Source organism: Urocitellus parryii, chromosome 6 (assembly GCF_045843805.1).
Source record: "Urocitellus parryii isolate mUroPar1 chromosome 6, mUroPar1.hap1, whole genome shotgun sequence".
Taxonomy (NCBI): domain Eukaryota; kingdom Metazoa; phylum Chordata; class Mammalia; order Rodentia; family Sciuridae; genus Urocitellus; species Urocitellus parryii.
This window is the reverse complement of record NC_135536.1, coordinates 61,969,015-61,987,420: the sequence shown is the minus strand read 5'-3', so window position 1 is coordinate 61,987,420 and position 18,406 is coordinate 61,969,015. Positions and strand designations below refer to the sequence as shown.

Sequence of the window (18,406 nt, the reverse complement as noted above, 5' to 3'; positions counted from 1 at the left end):
AAAATGCTTGTCTCTGGATCAAAATTAGCCTGGGGCTTTTTGGAGCTAAAGTCCATCTGCAGCTGGGAACAAGATGATATGAAGCTGCCTTCTGAGAACTGACCAGCAGAGGGTGCTCTTGAGAAAGAACTGTTTGGAAGGATTTTCCTGGCAGGGAACTGGAAAATTCCCACACAGGAGGTACCACTTAATTTTAATTATTGTAATTAATGGTAAATTCAAGCAGACTTCCACAGGACATAAACCAGAACAGCCATGGAGGTACAAACCACGGGAAACCCAGCGGAGAACCTTCCCAAAGTGCTCTTCAGGCTGGAATTCCAAGTTTCTGGTGGGGTTTGGCCTTTTTACCAGACTCCTGAAATAACAGAATTCCCTCCCAAGTAATTCTGAAACCAGTGGCACTTAGGACATGTCATGCTGAAGTCCTTGAGAACTACCCAGTCTGGGGTTTCTGAGAAATTATTCCCAATCAGTAAGTTCCTTTAAGCCAAGAATTGGCAGCATTTTTCTGTAGAAGATCAGCTAATAGATATTTTCACACCCCCCAGGTCCATGTAGTTTCCGTCACAACTTCTCAAATCTGCCCTTGCAGCTTAAAAACAGGTACAGAAAATATGAAAATAATGGGTGAAACTGTATTCTGATAAAGACTTACACTGAAATTTGAATTGCACATGTCAAAAAATATTCTTATTTTGATTTTTAAAAAGCACTAATAAAAAGTATTCTTAGCCTGGAGGCCATACAAAATCCAACTGGATTTGTCCCTAGGGCTGTAGTTTGCCAACTTCTGCTCTAAGCCCAATCTCCAAACCTCATTTGTAATGTCTACATTTGTCTGAGACAACATCTTTGTAAAATTTTCTCCCTGGGACCACCTAGAAATAGTAATCCTCCAAGAAAGAAGAAGGAACCCAAACATTTTTTTGAGGTGCTCCTACATCTATTACTGAATAGAGCTGTAAAAGATTATGGAATAAGTGAAGATAAACACACCATTCTCAAGGTTCAACAAAACTAACTGCTTTTTCTGGTGTGACAGATGACTGGAAAAGGCATTTCTTGCTCCACCAGGCCCTCTGCTGGACTGGCACTGAATTAGGAGACAGAGTGAAGGTGGAGCTGGATACACTGGGGTTTGAATCAGAATGGAACCTTGAGGCTGTGCACATGTGACTTAACTTCCCTAGCTTCTGTTACCCACATGTAAAATGATGGGCTATTATTGTCTGAAAAGGTTTTAGGGAGCATGTCAAGAACCTGAAACATAGCCCCTAAATCCATGGTAGCTTTTAATATGTAACTAATAGGGTTGGACCTTAAGATATGCCTATCTATGAGAACCAGGTACTCTCCCACATAAGTAGTGGAATGGATTGCAAAATCCTTGAGCTCAGGATGCACACCAAGTTCTTCTTTTTCTTACTCACTTAACTTAGCTCAATGCCTGACACCTCAAGAGATCTTGGTGGCAGGGAAAAACCTGGTGCTTCGATGGAAAATTGAGCATTTGTTAGAGCATATTGTTTTGGGTTATCTAATTCAGATTCTGTGGGAACTTTGTGCCTTTTCTTGCTTTGGAGATTTTTTTTTAAAGCCCTGTACACTGTACATAACTGATAGAACTGCAAAATGCTTCTTGCTTTAGACATGCAACTAAATTCTGCCTAGTAGAGGCTCTGCTGATTTCTCCCCCTTTGTGAAATAAGCCAGTTTTGCATCCTTTTGCAAATTCATCCCTAGTCTATAAATGTCTCTGTTAATTTCCTTATTAATAATGAGTTAAATAAAATCTTTGACATAATCATTTAATACCTGTATCAGTCATGATTTTACCTTTTCTATATAGAAAATTATCTTTTAACTTGCTGTTTAATTGTGAAAGTGAATTCAGGAAAGTTCTCCTAGAAAATGTTTGAAAAGTATCCTAGGGGACAATTTACAACAGTTCTACCTTGCCTGTTTGCATCATCTCCCTTTCTATTTATGTTTTATTCATGACTTGGCCAATAGCTATGTAATTTTGAATGACACTTAAGTTTTTCCATTTGCAAAATAAAGGGTTGGGCTTGAAGACATTGTATAGGGCAACAGTTCTCAAACTTTATGGCCTAAGTACCCCTTTATGCTTTTTAAAACTATTGAGGACCTAATCAAGTTCTTAGGACTTTGATTTATGGGGGTTGTATTTATTTCCACTTGCCATGTTAGAAATTAAAGCAAACAAATTTAAGTATGCATTTATTAATTTGTTGAAAAATGTTTAAAAAACCCATTATAGTTTAACATTTTTTAATGAAAAATAATTATATTTTCCCAAACAAAAAATATGTCAAGAAGAGTGGCTTTGTTTATACAATTTTTGCAAATCTTTTAAATGTCTGGCTTAATATTGAAACAGCTGGACTCTCATATGCACGTGCACATTGAATTAGTTGTGACATCAAGATCACATAGCCTCTGAACCTTCAATGGAACTCATGAGAAATAGAGAGTAGAAAAGGTAAATAACATCAGAATATCATTATAAATATAGCTTTGCCTTATAGATCACCCTGAAAGTGTCTCAGGGACTGTCCGGGACTCTTTGAGACCTAGTGTTATAAAGTAAACCAAGATGACCTGTAGGTGGGAGGAGTGATTTTGATGATGAGATGTAACAAGATCTTAAGCTGATCCCCTTCTGAGAGTACAATTTGCTTTGATAAGTCTTTGAACAGCTTTACTCTGTGTATGTTTGTTGTTGTTGTTGTTGTTGTGTGTGTGTGTGTGTCCTACACATGCAAGTGCACATGAGTGCAGCAGCGTATGTTGATCTGTGCTGGTGTTCAATAGTAAGCTTGAATGTGAATTTGCATGTCCCTGGAGGAAGCAGGAAGTAGGGTAGAGGTGATGGGGAGGAATGAGCACCATTCTTATCTTTTTCAAGAAGCTCTTAAAAAAGCAAAACTGCATTTGCGAGGGCTTTTGTCATGTTGTTCTTTCCTGATCCTTTTCTCAAATCATGGCTTTGGTTTTCTTTCATTTTATTTTTACAAATTTTTTGTTTTTATTCTGCAGGGGAGCTTCACCACTAAGCTACATCCGCAACCCTTTTTGAGACAGGCTCTTGTTAAATTGGTGAGGGCCTCTCTAATTTTCTGAGGCTGGCTTTGAACTTGGAATCCTCCTGTCTCAGACTCAGATGTTTCTGGGTTACAGGTATGTGCCACCACACCTGGTTTTTACATCATGGTTTTAAGAGTGAATGGGGGATAGGAAAAGGAAAGACAGTGGAATGAATCTGACATGATTTTAATCCCATCATCATGTTTATCCATAAGAATGGGGTCCTAACTACAATAAAGATACATTCCATGTTTGTTTTATTATATAAAGATGAGTTCTCCTGTCATGTATACTAAAAAAAAAAGAAAGAAAGAAAAAGAGTGAACCTCCTGAAAACAACCATTGCTAAAGCAACTATTGCTATTCAGATGACCTTGCTTCTGACTTGGGGGCGGGGGGGCTCTGAGATGACAGGGAAAGAGTTGTTAGAATAGTAATTGGAACACTCTGAACCTTCCCTATTACAAATCCTCTTCCTGGATTTTCTTAAATACCAGGGAAAATTTTCTGTGCATGGTGAACCTGAAAGCTACTGCCTATACTTTCTCATACCAAATGATGATGGCAAAGAAAAGGAAAATGCTGACAAAAAAAAGAGCTTACTGGTTTTGAAAAACCAGCCTCTACCTCAGAGCAAAGCCTTCCAAGGAAGGGGGCGTGACCCTTGTCCTTGGAAAGACCCACAGAGCACTCCTAGGCACATACCTACCCTGCTGAGTTGTTTGTCTACAAATAACAGGAGAGATCTACGGTGCCAGGTGTCCCTGACTCAGTCAGGCTAGGTGAGGACCCATAGCAACCCCCTAGAAACCACCAATCAGCATGAGACAGGGAAAATACCTGGGATGCCAGATGACCTTCCCAGTAGTTTGTGGTGGTTGATAACGCGTGTTGGGAAACCATGTAGTTCAGCACGTATACCCCTCGTGGCTTAAACCAATCAGTCCAAACGAATCCCCCACTTGTACTAACCAATCACCCTTACCCAACTTGTTCCCACCAGTTAATGTGCTAATCATTGTTAAGAGTTGTTTTATGATTTTCCCTCAGTATGGAATGATTTGCTAAGAGATGCTATGATATATGTGAAGTCCCTACCTTCTCCCAAAGAGTGTGTAAAACTGCTGCAAACCCTGGGCTCAGGCCTCTCAGCATCACCAGTTGCTGTGTGCGCGTGGAGGACTGAGCTACTCACAATAAACACCTCTTTGCTGCCTACATCCATCTTGGTCTCTGGTGGTCTTTTGGGATCCTGAATTCAAGCATAACAGTTTCTTCATTCTAGGAGAGTAATTCAGAGGTTTGAAGCTTGCAGACAATATGCTTATTTTATAAATAATAACAGGTTCAGAACTTTTCTTTTAAGCTCCCTCTTTGTAAAAGAACTCCAATTTATACTGTAAGATAGTAATTATTCTAGATAGGGAGGAGGGAAAGGGAGGGGGCAGGGGATTATCAAGGATGGTGGAATGTGATGGACATCATTATACAAAGTACATGTATGAAGACTTGAATTGGGTGTCAACATACTTTATATACAAACAGAGATACAAAAAATTGTGGTATATGTGTGTATTAAGAATTGTAATGCAAAAAAAAAACAAAGTACATGTATAAAGGCATAAATGGCGTGAACATACTTTATATACAGAGATATGAAAAATTGTGCTCTTATGTGTAATAAGAATTATAATGCTTTCCACTGCTGTCATGTATTTTAAAAAAATAAAATCAATAAAAGATTAAAAAAATAAATGCCCATCTCAGCTCTTACTCTTAAAAAAAAAAGAGTTAAGTCTTTGGAATCTAGATAGATCTAGGGGTTTGTCCTTAATCTGCCACTTCTTCAATGGGGATTTGGGGAAATGTCAATTTTTCTAAATCTCAGATTCTTTGTTTTTAAAATAGAGTGATTTAGTTTGAGTCTGCAATGGACATGCAAAGCAGAGCCTGAATGAAGGACTAGGATGCAGGTAGCTTGTTAGGGGGAAGGTGGCAAGAGTGATCTCAGCAAGCAGAAATACAGAAAGAGAGAAAGTAAGGCAGATTTAAGAAATCGAAACCCATATGGTATGTTATGAAGCTGATTATTATGTGGATGATTGAGAATCAGTCAATCTAAAAAAAAAAAACTATATAAAATGCACTTAGAATTATCCCTCTGAAAGGTGGAGTCTGATACATTTCTCTAAACCCTCATCCCTCAGGGGGTTAAGGACTGTCCCAGAGGATGCTAATTTCCTCTGGGAAAAAGGAATTTGCCCAACAATTCTTTACTGCAGCTGTGGCTGCTTTCAGAAGTGGGTCACAGATGTGTCATGAGGCACAAAAGGTAGTTGCTTGGGCTGGGATGTTCAAGTGGTAGCATGCTCACCTGGCATGTGCGGGGCGCTGGGTTCGATCCTCAGCACCATGTAAAAATAAAATAAAGATATTGTGTCCACCGATAAATAAATAAATAAATAAAAGGTAGCTGCTTCAGGAGATAAAGTCCATGTCACATTGTGAGGATTCGATGTGTCCACATCGAATACTGTTGTCCACAGTATTCAGCATTGTGCCTGGCACACACCTAAGTACTCAGTAAGTATTTATTGTTGCTGGTACCACAACGTGATCATTGTACTTTGCTGAGTGACAGAGACCGGGGTAAATGCGTAGCTTAGAAGTTTCCAGGAAGGACATATAATTCATAGCCTATATGACTTACCATGGCCCAAGGCCAATTGTGATTGTTATGGATTATTGTAGCACAATTATCCCACGGTATTGGAGGAGGATTGGTTCCAGGACCCCCTGCTGATTCCACAATCTTTGGATACTCCAGTTCCTTATATAAGGAACATAGTATTTGTGGAAAACCTACAAGCATCCTTTCTAATACGTTAAATCATAACTAGATTACTTATAATAGCAACACAATGTTAATGCTATGTAAATATTTATTATACTGTATTGTTTAGGGAATAATGAGAAGAAACAAGTCTTCTTTACATGTCCATTACAGATGCAAATTTTCCCCCAAATATTTTCAATCTGCTATTGGTTGAATTTGCAGATGTAGAAATCACAGGAGAGCCACTGTACTTTTACCTTTTTGCTCTTCCTTTGTGTGTGGTGTGTGTGTGTGTGTGTGTGTGTGTGTGTGTGGTTTGTCAAATTTGAGCACAAGGAGAAGGTGTATTCTGTCAGTTGTTTGGGGTAGAAAAAATATTGCTAACCGTTGCTGTAGATCAGCACTGTCCAGTAGAATTTCTGCAATGATGGAAATATTCTGTATCCATGCTATTCAATATAGTGGCTGCTAGCCACATGTTGCTATGGGGCATTTTAACAGGCGAGGAACTGAATTTTTAATTTTAAGGAAATCTAGTTAATTTATATCGAATTAAATGGCTACATGCAGACACAGTGAAGGACAATTACTAATGGTGTACTTAGTGGGTAGTGGAAGGATCTTTCTCTGGGGCTAAATTTAAACAAACTCAAATAGCAATGTCTGGATAGGCTGGGGGCCACAAGATCTCACTCCCAGGCTGGGAAGTGGTGTATCACTGAGGCCAAGGGATTGCTGGATAAGAGAACATCTGTATTGCCATATGGGGAGGGGATATGGAACTCGAGCAGGTTGCGGGAGGAGGCTACAATCTCTCCTCATCTTTGCTCCACTGTTCTGTGCACAGTGGGCTGCTGACCATTGCAAGCAGGACACCTTAATTTTCAGCTGCCTGAGACTGGAGGATGATTAAAGGAATACTTACCTAACTGGCATTCTCTATTCCCTAGAAGGCTACAGATTACCTAAGAGAATTACCAATTCTTGTATAGTGGGCCATTAATACCAAAATCACCTCCACTGGCTGGTAATCCACCGTTGCTCCCCACTTGGCTTCCCATATCCTAGAATTTATCACTTTGGTCATTGACAATTTACTTGTATGCTTCCTCCATTAAACGACAAACTCTACAAAAGAGGCATCGTGTTGTCTGCCCTCACACAATGCCTCAACCTCAGTAGAATTCCAACTGGTTTGGAGGTGATAATAAGGGCAACAGGAGTGAAGAGAGGAAAGTGATTAGTATTCCCTGGAATCATTCATAGACAACACGAGATTCAATCCAGGGAAGATCAAGCTGCTCAAGGAGTTGTGTAATGACATTTCAGAGGGGCTAACCTCATATGTAAAAGGGTGAAGGTAGATACATTCTCAGGGCAGTGAGGGAGACAGATGAGCCAGAAGAGACGGTAGGAAAAAAGAAGAGGATTAGCAGAGCGGGACCTGACTCTCTGGGGCCTGGAGAGTCAGGCAGTCAAGTGAGGACCGGGTTTGGTAGACAGGAGCACCATGAAGCAGAGCACTTTGGGTTTCTGAGTGGGTAACATGGATAAGTCTGGTAAGGACTTCAGTTTTCTTAGGCCAGCATTCTACCTTATGTGGCCTTAGTGACTCTCTCTCTATTCCCATGGTGGGCATGTGAACCCGATCCAGCCAGTGAGAGTTTGAGGGAGTGTTCTAGGGATATGGGCAGGGGATTTTTGCCAGGTTTATCATGTTCTTTTTTTTTTTTTTGTCCTGTGATTGCTGAACTGATGAGATGTAAGCCTGGAGCTGCTGACAGTATCCTGATGCTGTAGGGAAAGATCTGAGAAGTAAACCAGCACAGAGGGAAGCAGAGTCAAGGGATAAGAGGGTCCTCTGAAGACATCAGCTGAGCACCTGGATCCAGCTGGGCTTGAGAAGTAGGTCCTATTTCTGGGCTCTTCAGGCATCAGGCATTTGCGGTGAGGTTCCTATCTCTGGCAACCTGGGAAGCCCTAGTGAGTGAATGAACACTCGGGCACATAGGGTGGCTGAGAGTGCAGGAGATGAGAGTCAAGAGTGGCCACACCAGCTGGTAAGGCAGGAATTCTGACAAGAGGCAGTGAGGGTCTGAACCCAGGACTTGGGGACTAGAGGGAGGCAAGTCAAAACATGAGAAGGAAGAATTTGTATTTTCCTTGCTTCAAAGGTTAGTGGAAGAGATTCTTTTAGCTCTTCTTTTTCATGATCCTCTTTTTCATTTCAAGAATTACCTGGGATGCTTCTTTAAAAGGCAGAACCTGACCCCCCCACCCAGCAACCTCTACTAATTCAGAATATCTGGCAATGACTCTTAAGAGTATAAATTCTGTTGCATATTAGGAGTCTGAGGACCCACCCCTATCTTAAGTACTTAGGACAGCCAGCTTTTCATAAGACCTAACAAAGAAGGCACAAACAAATAGTAAACACACTCTTTTTCCCCCACAGTGCAGTAAATGACTTCCTGAGAGTGAAGACGTAACCATGAGTGAAAATCCAGCCAGGCCTGCATTTGACTGCATGTTTGACTTGTTCACTTTAATTTAGGTTTAACTTTGTGAGACAAGTGAATCAGACATTCTTGTCCCTATTTTATAGCTAGGTGAGATGAGAGATGAAAGGATTGGCCTGAGGTTACAGGGGAACCCTGGAGTCTAGATCTGATTCCCTGGCTCATGCCAAATGTGCTATTGCTTGGATATGGTATGAGTTGAGGTCACCAGGTGCTGTCTTTCTGCACCTTAGGGTAGAGCTGCATGTCCTCCCTCAGCTTATCTTATTGACCTGAAGAAATAGTAGGAGTTCTCACTGAGGAAAAGCCTGGGAGCCCATGGCCCCCTTCATTAAAATAAATTCTGCCTAAGTCTCCTGATTCTAAATAGAAGAAAATGTAGATTTGGGGCAGAACCGAAGGGAAAGGGATTTCCCTTGGCAAATTATTTGCAATTTGTGGATTGGAACTGACCCAGCTCCAATTCCCTCTGTCATTGTGAACGCTGTCTAAAATGTGACCAGCTTATTAAAGAATGAGAGCTGGAGGCAGGTCTCCCACAGGGGCTCCAGAAAACAGGAACAGAGCTAAAACCCACCGGCATCCTCTTCCCAGTGTCTCAGATGCAGGCCTGGCTGGGTTTTCACCCATGGTTATGTGTTCACTCTCAGGAAATCATTTATTGCACTGTGGGGGAAAAGAGTGAGTGTGTTTACTATTTGTTTGTGCCTTCTTTGTTAGGTCTTATGAAAAGCTAGATGTCCTAAGTATTTAAGTTAGGGGTCCTCAGATCCCTAATATGCAACAGAATTTATACTCTTAAGAGTCATTGCCAGATATTCTGAATTAGTAGAGTTTGCTGGGGCAGGGGGTTCAGGTTCTGCCTTTTAAAGAAGCATCCCAGGTAATTCTGAAGCAGGTGGTCTGTGGACCACTGTCTAAGATATTGAGATATCCATGGAGCACTGGTGCACTCTGCCAAGTGGCCCCTTCATCCATGGTTTAAAGATGCTGCTGTTGCTGGCACTGGATCTAGGAGGTCCAGTGTTTCTTTCTTTACTAAAGGGGTCTATTACTCACTGGCATTATTTGAGGGACATTCGGAAGAAGATCTTCCAGGAGTTGCTGCTAGAGTCTTAAGGATTTATCTTCTCCAGTACATCTTTTAATTAATGGGTAGTTTACAGAGTATAGCACTTTTTGTTAAAAAAAATAATAATAAAGGAAAAAAATCTCTCTCTTGGTATACCCACAGCTCATCTGTGTGCATGGTCCAGCCTGCCAGAGTCCTGGACTCTTTCCCCACCCCCATCTTTCTTTGTTCCCAGTGGCTCTAAGATGTAGAGACCAAGGCTTTTAAGGAGTCCCAGGTGAGTTTTCCCTTCTTTAGGACCTATGTTAACAAAGAAGGCAAATTAATGGATTTGTATTTCCTCATCATCTGTATTTCCTTTTTAAATTAACCAGGAATCTATCGATGGGAAGGTAGTCCTCAGGCCTTCACAATGAAATTGACTCCAAAGGAAATGAATCTGAAAATTCCATTTATTAAAACAAATACATTGTCAATGTGGGATGAAAATGTACACATCACATTCAGGTTTTCCTGTTTTAACACTTCTGTATTTCCCTCTCTTTGAATGACACATTCTATAGATCTTATATAGGAAAAAATGTGAACAATCCTTGGGCTAATGAAACAGTAATGTATATGTAACAATCCACCATTTCCAGGAGCAGCTAGAAGCAAATATTAAGAAAAAAATAAATAAAACCCCTCTAAGAGAGCATACTTGATTTTCTCAGAATTCCTTACATGAATATGAGTGTATGGAGAAATGTTTTTTATTGTTGGATTTTTTTTTCTTGGTAGGCAATCTCTTTCCAATATTATTAGCAGAATCAGACTCAGATCAAGCATTTATTTTAAATCTTTGATTTAAATTAAATAGTACTTCATTTCAAATAAAATATCAAAATTTAAACTGGAGTTAGTATTGAGAATGATGCAAATTGTTTTTTTTTTCTTTTAGAGAGCTTGCATTCTAAACATGAAGTCTACTATTAGTATTTATGAACTAATTCCATGGAAGATTTCATTATTATACAGGTAGATAGAAATTAGGGCCTTAAATAATTAAGCTGAATTTTTCTATTATCCTTAAGATAAAATTATGCTGGTGAAAATGATCGTTGAATTTCTAAAGGAATTAAGCTCTTTAGAGGCCTATGTAATCAAAAAACCAATTTCCCCCTAATAAATACAAATATCAATAAACCAAAACTCATATAAAGATTCTGGTATTATAACTACATAAAGACATGAAATTATGAAAAAGCCAAAACATTTTCCTTAAACTTAATTTCAGACGCTATGTATTTCCTGCCTTCTCTCTCCTTTTATAGGCACAGTCACATATAGTTTGGAACCTCCTTAACTTTTCATTGCCAGATCTATACTAAGGTGCTTCCTAGAAATTTTAATTGCTCACAAAGATCTAAATTTACATGGAAATAACAAGAGTCCTTCTTAGAGAAAGAACTGGTATGGATTGTGGAAATGATCTGGGCCTTCTAATGATGCTTCCAACACTCCCAAAGAGTGCTTTGCTCAGTTGTTTTCATATAACTATATCTTCAATTCACATTTTAGCTTGCTTTAAAAGTGTGTTTCAGTTTTAGCTGATTTCACAGTATCCCTAATCTCATTGTGTAATACTGCAGTTCAATAAACACTCTGCCAGATTTTTTTTCACTTTTCAATCTTCATTGGAATCCCACTGACTATAATAAAACCCCAAGATTTGATCAGAAGTTTCTAGTTACAGAAATAGGTTCATTCATTTTGTGAATATTTCAGTATCCTCTTCTTCCCATCCCAGGCATAAGCTTTAATTGGACATTTTAATTCTTTTACTAGCATGCCCAGAAAGGAGCTAGGGAAAATATTTACCAAGTCTGTTTCAATCCTTGGTGTGGTATTTTTATCTTCTTTCTTCTCCCTCTTAGTAATTTTTTTTTTAAATAGGAGAATGGTGAGGAAAGAGAGGAGAATAACTAATTTGGAATTAATGATCTTTTGGGACTTGGAAGCATACAAGATGTAAGAGAGGCCCTCTCTGGCTGGGAATGGCACAGAAAAAAAAAAAAAAGTGACAGAGGCTTCCAGGGTCTGTCATTACTGATGGAACTACAGCAGCAATGAAAAAATCACTCCCAATATCTTATCTTGCAAAGAGGGAGCTCTAGCTGCAAGGGAGTTGTAAATAGAGACTTTAACAAACAAGGTAGAGAACCAAAATCAAAGGTTTCTTTGAAAACTTAGTGAAAATTGAAAACCAGCACAGTGGAAAAAAAGAGCCAGACCCTTTCCTGGTGGAACCAGCTCTGGGGACCACGCCTGCCACACAAAGAGTGGGCTTCAGGGTCCTTCTCCCTAGTGGGTGAAAGGCTGGTGTTTCGAGAAAGGATCACCCTCTGTGGAGCTCTTGGCTCATTTCCGATACTTTAATGAAGGAGGGCCATGGATTTCTTGTTATGCATGCAAAAAGCATTCTTTCAGTCTGGAATTTTTGTAATTCAGGAGAAGAGGAAACGCTCACCCTCTAGTAAAAGCACCTTCCAACTCATAGTGAATCCCTCACGATGCTGCTTGGGGTATCTGTGCTGCCCTGGATCCCGGATAAATCAAAACGCTTTGGATTCTGAAAAATATATTACAGAGGCGCTTGTTCCACTGTTCACTAGGAGGTATTTTAGGCATGGCTAAGGCTCTGAAGTAATGTCAATTTTCAGAAGACTGAGGTTTCTCCTCCTCAGCATCTTCTCTTTCTCTCTCTCTCTCTCTCTCTCTCTCTCATTTCTTTTCCTAACTTTATAGTAAAACAACAAAACTTCTGAATGGATGTAACATAGGGATGTTTTCATGCAATATTACTCAAAAATCGTCACAAAGATAAGAAAGCACCAGTCACAACACATGGTTTACTTGCAGAATCAAAGCTATCATGTACAAATATTAGGAATAGTGATAAGAGAACACAGACAACCGGCTTTTTGTTGTTGTTATTACCATGAGAATATACCACAAGGAACATCTCCCTAGACATTTTGGGTGCTCATTCTTGGAGTTCAGTCTTACAGATAAGTCCAGCCTTATCTTCATACTACTCTAAGGGGAGGGGTGTGTGGAGGAGAGAAGGAAAACAGAAAAAGGCACAAAGACTAAACATTGATGCCATTAAACCGAACTGCGGCTACACTGGACAACTCGGTTTATCAAAGGGAATTCTAATGACAATATTCATTCCGAGAAGGTCATACACATCTTAGCTTAGTACAGCTGTCTGTTTTAACGTTTATATATATATTTTAAATATGAAGCAGAAACGTAAGGGCTTGGGGGAGGGTAGCAGAAAAGAAGTGACACCAATTTTATTTTTATACATTCCCCTCCTCCAGGCAGGTCTGCAGAATCAGATCTCTTTTAAGTCAGGATCGGCTTTCATTCTCATCAAGGGGACCAGTTCATTAAACATGCACAGCCTGGAGTTTCCAGGATGGTTCTCCTCCCTCTCCTTAAATGTTGTGGACAAGAAAGGTGCCCACTTTGCTAGAAACTCTACGGCAATGTCCTGGGAGCCCTGAGGCTCTTCAGCCTCCTCCTGGAGACTTTAAAGGATGGCGCAGAAGAACTTCTTCTCCCGAAATGGATTTTCTGAGGCCGGGACAGGTGTCAGTAGGGGATCTTCCTTGGCATGAGCCTCACAGTAGGCCATCAAGTCCGCGGCTGCCTTGGAGACCTGGAGGGAAAAGAGAAATAACCAGAACTGTGGGGGCATTTTGGTGCAGTCAAGGCCCAGCTCTGGGGTCTAATAGCTTGGCTCCAATCGTCACTCCACCACTTGTGTGAAAGTGAAGCAGACATTCAGCCGCCATAGAAAGGGAGTCCATGATGTTGACTGCAAAGGATTACCACGAATAGATATTGGGGCTAGGGTTAGGTGAGAAGGTCACTTAGGGCCCCAAAGTGAAAGAGGCACTCACTGTCCGGGTCATGCTGGTATCAACCCTGCACTGGTCCAGCCCTGAGAGGGCAAGTTGGCTTCAACTGTGTACCCAAGATACCTCACTTGTGCCACTCTAGTCCCATCCCTGATTGCAAGGATTAAATAAATGAGATAATCTATACAAGTCATTTAGGAAGAGTTCCACACAAGCTAGCTCTTGTTATCTTTCTGTAGCTGTGATTTTTCTGCTTCAGAAATGGCGCTGGAGAGGCTGTTGACGCCCCCTCTTCAACTGAACACACCAGGAGGCATATATGAGTATGTGTGAATCATATGTACACACAAACAGAAGGTTACAGAGTGCAGGAGTATATATACATATTGCAATATGACACCTATGACTTCAGCCAAGCCTTGTACCTTTGAGGGAGGCTTCATTGGTAGACTGTCACTGATTTGGGTAATGCTATCTTTTCTCACACTTTCACAGCTTGTTGTCAGGAATTGTCTGTAGGACCTTCCTTTGGCAGTGGCAAATTTTCACTACTTAAGGGGATGGATTTAATTTTGAGAAACTAACATATCAGGGGGTGAGTCAGGTGACCCATCAGAAAAATGCCATGTGGGGGTCAAGAGTCAATTTCTTTGTGACATAATACACTTGCTCTAGACATTACTCCAAAAGACTTTTCCACATGAGAGTAACACCACTGTTCTTCTATAAGTGTCCCAAAGCTACTTCTGAAAGCATAATCCTCTGGAAGAATTAGGTAGATATATGATTGCTAAAAAATATTCACTGCCCCTCCCAAGGGGTGGGGTATACAAATCCCTACAATGACCTCAGTTGGCCATGTCACACATGACTTGTTCTAGTCAATGAGCTGTGAGTAGAATTGCCATAGAAAGATTTGGGGCAGAAGCCTCAGGAGTCCATGTATAATTTGTCATATCCTTTTTCCTTTGCCACTTTCTCCAACTGAAATAGTTAACTAAGAAAGCTCTTCATTGATTCAGAGGTTTCAAGGAGTGGCATAGTGGCTACATCCTTGACTTTTGTTCCTTGCCTAGGACTAAGTTGATTGGACTTCTCATTGCTTAAACGAAGGTCAGTTTTACCATTTCCTGGTTGAGCATGAAAATCAGTTTCATCCTCTCATCCTATAAATATTTAAAGTTTTGGATTTTCTGTACGCATTTTCACCAAATGCACAGAGGCACTATTCCTGTTAGAAGGTGCTCAGATGCCAGGGTTCCTGATAAATGTGACATGGTAGGGGAGCAGCAGCAGATTGGTAGGTCTCTTTTGATCTGAGGTAGGACTGAGATGTATATCTTTGCTATTGTAAGCTCCAATGAATGGAGGCAGGGGACAATTTCTTACTACCATGGAATTAGCCTACCTCACTGATGCAAAAGAGGCATAGGTATTGTTATGGGTATTAGTTTCCTCTGGTTATCTGAACAGATCACCAAAATCTTAGTGGCTTAAAACAACAAAACACTGATTCTCTCACAGTACTAGAAATTCAATGTTTGAAACCAAGGTGTCAGTAGAGCTGGTCTCTATAAGAGACTACAGGAGAATCTGTTCCAGGCCTCTCTCCTAGCACCTGGTTACCAGCAACTGTGCAAACCACTTATAGCACAGTCACTCCAGTCTTTGTCTTGGTCTGCACATGGCATTTTCTCCTAGGCTCCTCTGGCTATACCTGTTATTCTCGTCTGTGCAAATTTCCCATCTCACCAGTCATTGCATTAGGGTCCAACCTAATCCAGTGTGACCCTTCTCTTAACTTGACTATATCTACAAATACCTTATTTTCAAATAATTTCACATTCTAAGATTCTGGGTGGGCCTGAATTTGAGGGGAAACTATTCAGTCTATACTAGTATAGTATATTGGTGCAAAAATTATGCTTGTTCTTTAGGACATTGCAGCATTTAAAAAAAAAGTTTATTGTATTTTGTTTTAGAAATTGAGTTAAATTTTCTCTTGTCTCTCACAACAATTCTGAAGGAATTATCCACCTTTTATAGACGAAAACTTGAGTTGTTCAATGGCATACAGCAAAGCACATGTCAGAAAAAGAACTTGAACCCTGATATTTTGCCTTAAGCCACAACTATCTGCATATAAACTACTGTACTGTTATATGTAGACATCTCAAAAGTGTGGCTTGTTTCAAAGGTTGAAACTGAAATTCGTTTTGCACCTTTACAAAATGCTCTCATAGCAAAATGAAAGGAAATAGACTCTTTTTGTGTTAGCTCCCCTGAATGAAAGCAAAGGTCAGACTTTCAGACTGAATCATGACCACTTTATTTCATGTCTTAGCAATACTCATTATTGTACCACATAGCAGCTTAGCTGATAAGCAGCAGAGACTGTAAAATAGTAATTTCGAAAACTCTCCTGCTAAAGAGAGATCCAGCGTTGTCTATTCCTACTCATTTGTAGCACTCATATGCAAAGATGTGGTGTGAATTTTTGAAATCCCCTTTCATGACACAGAAAACACTATCCTGTGCCAAATAAGTAATTTGAGTCTCTTCTATTTGAACAATTGAATTCTGAATGGTTTCCTTCTCAAAGCATATTATGCGTTTTATCTTGTTTCTGTGACTAGATTGCAACCTCCTGTGGATGATGGTCCACAGGACTACTGTCAGAATGTCAGAATCCTAGTAGTAACTGGAATAATTATAATATTCGTAGCCCTTGCTATGTGTCAGAACTATACAAACCACCTCACATACAATATCCAGTTTAATCTGTACAACAACATGAGTAAAATATGATCATCTTGAATATGTGAAGCTTAGGCTTTGTTAGATCAATGTTTGCCCAGGTCTTGGCTCAGGAGCAGCTAGCTGTGACTCTCAGTGTTCCTGACTTCATCTATATGAACACTCCTCCTTTCTAACCTGGGGTATCATCCTCACACTTTATCTTACAATAATTCACAGCAATATTTTCCTTAACAGATCTCTTGCTTTCTACCTATTCCTGCTAACATTCTGCACATAGTCATCTTTTATATTCCTAGGCCTAGTTCTTCCATTGTGATTTCCCCCAAAACTCTAGAAAACCTTTTCTGTCCTGTTGACTTTTCCTCCCCAAATACCTCAAATTTGGCCCCTCTCTATCATCTCTACTGCAATTCCCTGATTCAAGTCTCCATCTTCTTGCTCCATGATTACTGAAATAACCTCTTAAATAAAAAGTGATTAATCTGGGTTCCCCATGGGGTCCATGGATAGAATTCTAGAAGACACCACTGCAGTCAAGTAATACAAGTTAATAAAACTAGCAAGTACCTATCTGAAACCACATTCCACTGATAAAATACTCTGAATACCCACTGGTTCTATATTAACACCAAAGTTTTGTTTCCTGAATTTAATTATAGAGAAATACCACAGAAATCCAAACTGTGTGACATTTTACAAAATAAATGGACTATAATCTTCAAAAATGTCAGAGTCATGACACTTCATTAAAGCCAAGGAAGTCTAAGGGACTGTCAGATAATTAAATGCAACACATAATTCTGAACTGAATCCTTTTGCTAACAGGGACAGTACTGGGAAGATTTGCAATACTTAAACAGGGTCTCAGGATTAGAAGGTAGTAACGTATCAGTGTTAATTTTCTGATTCTAATGACTGCATTATGATTGTGTAGAAAAATGTTTTCACTTGTAGGGAAAGGCACATGAAAGTTTTTGGAGGTGATAAGGCATCTTTTCACATCTTCTCAAATGATTCAGGGAAAAGGAAATTCTTTGCCCTGTATTTGTGATTCTTCTGTAACTTAGAGATTATTTGTAGAAAAAAAACCCCCAAACTTTCCAAAAGAAAGGGCAAAGAGAAATCAGAGACAGTGAATAGACACAACTTTTTCACAGTTAGAAAGGCAAGCTGACAAATGCAATAGTGGATGGGAGGAAAAGTGGATAGGTCAAGACAAAAACTTTACTTAAGATGAGGCAATATTGCTATGTTTATACGCTGATGTCAGTGAAGAAGTAGAGAACCAAAAACTGATGATGCAGGATGAGCAAGGGATGGACCTGGAAAGCCGGCAAAGTGTTGGAGCAGTTTCTTTGGTTCAGGAGACCCAGGTTCTGATGCACAAAGGAAGGAATTCACTTTTGATCTTCCCAGATTGACAACTGTTGAAAACCAGTCATTCAGAGATCTTTCCGAACTAGAATCAGGGAGTAAGCAGTGGGGGACTCTAGATAGACCCTAGAAAGGGCACCAGACCATGACTATGCGCTCTGAAAAAAATAAGAACCAACTCTAGGCAGACACCTTGACAGTTCTGAAAAGTAGCTGTCAGGATAAAAACCGGACCTCCCCCAATTTAAATGGAATGTAAAGATACAGCTCCATTCATTACATCTGGGAATTGAGACACATTTTTAAAAATGATGTCACAAAATGTGGGCAAGCCATCAAGCAAAGACATGAACACTGAGGAGGTTCCATGGCCTGTGCACAGGGAAGTTAGGTGTGTGTAAGGGTGCCAGTCATAAAATAACCCTTTCAGTTGGGTGCTTGTTCATGGAACCAATCAGGGTTGACTTGAGATTAAGTGTTGCTTAAAAGGACTTCAAAGATTACACTGGATGGAGGCTTGCAATGGAAATGCATAAAGAAAAAATATATCATCTTTCTCCTGCTCTATACCCAAACCATTGTCAACTCGTCTCTTCTGACAACAGATATGTAACCCATATTCCCCACACCAAGAAATTCTCTGACATCAACCAAGCATCATGCACTTTAACTCAGTTCTGACACTATCCACCTGGAAACAGCATCAGATCCCCCAGGCTGAAAGTTCAGTTTTACATAGTTGCTCCCCTCTTCCCATTTCAGACACCCACTGCAAACAGTAGGCCTCGGCATACCCACAACTTCTATCCCACTGGACTATAAA

General features: G+C 40.1%; 1 protein-coding gene across 1 annotated transcript in view; it reads right to left on the bottom strand.

Moving 5' to 3' along the window:
* Positions 1 to 9,978: 9,978 nt before the first annotated feature.
* Gng2 (G protein subunit gamma 2) overlaps positions 9,979 to 18,406 on the bottom strand; it is a 109,100-nt gene continuing 100,672 nt past the window's right edge. Inside the window, exon 4 of the mRNA XM_026391089.2 lies at positions 9,979 to 13,247. Coding sequence (XP_026246874.1) covers positions 13,119 to 13,247 — 129 coding nt within the window. The 3' untranslated portion in view covers positions 9,979 to 13,118. The remainder of the gene's footprint in view (positions 13,248 to 18,406) is intronic.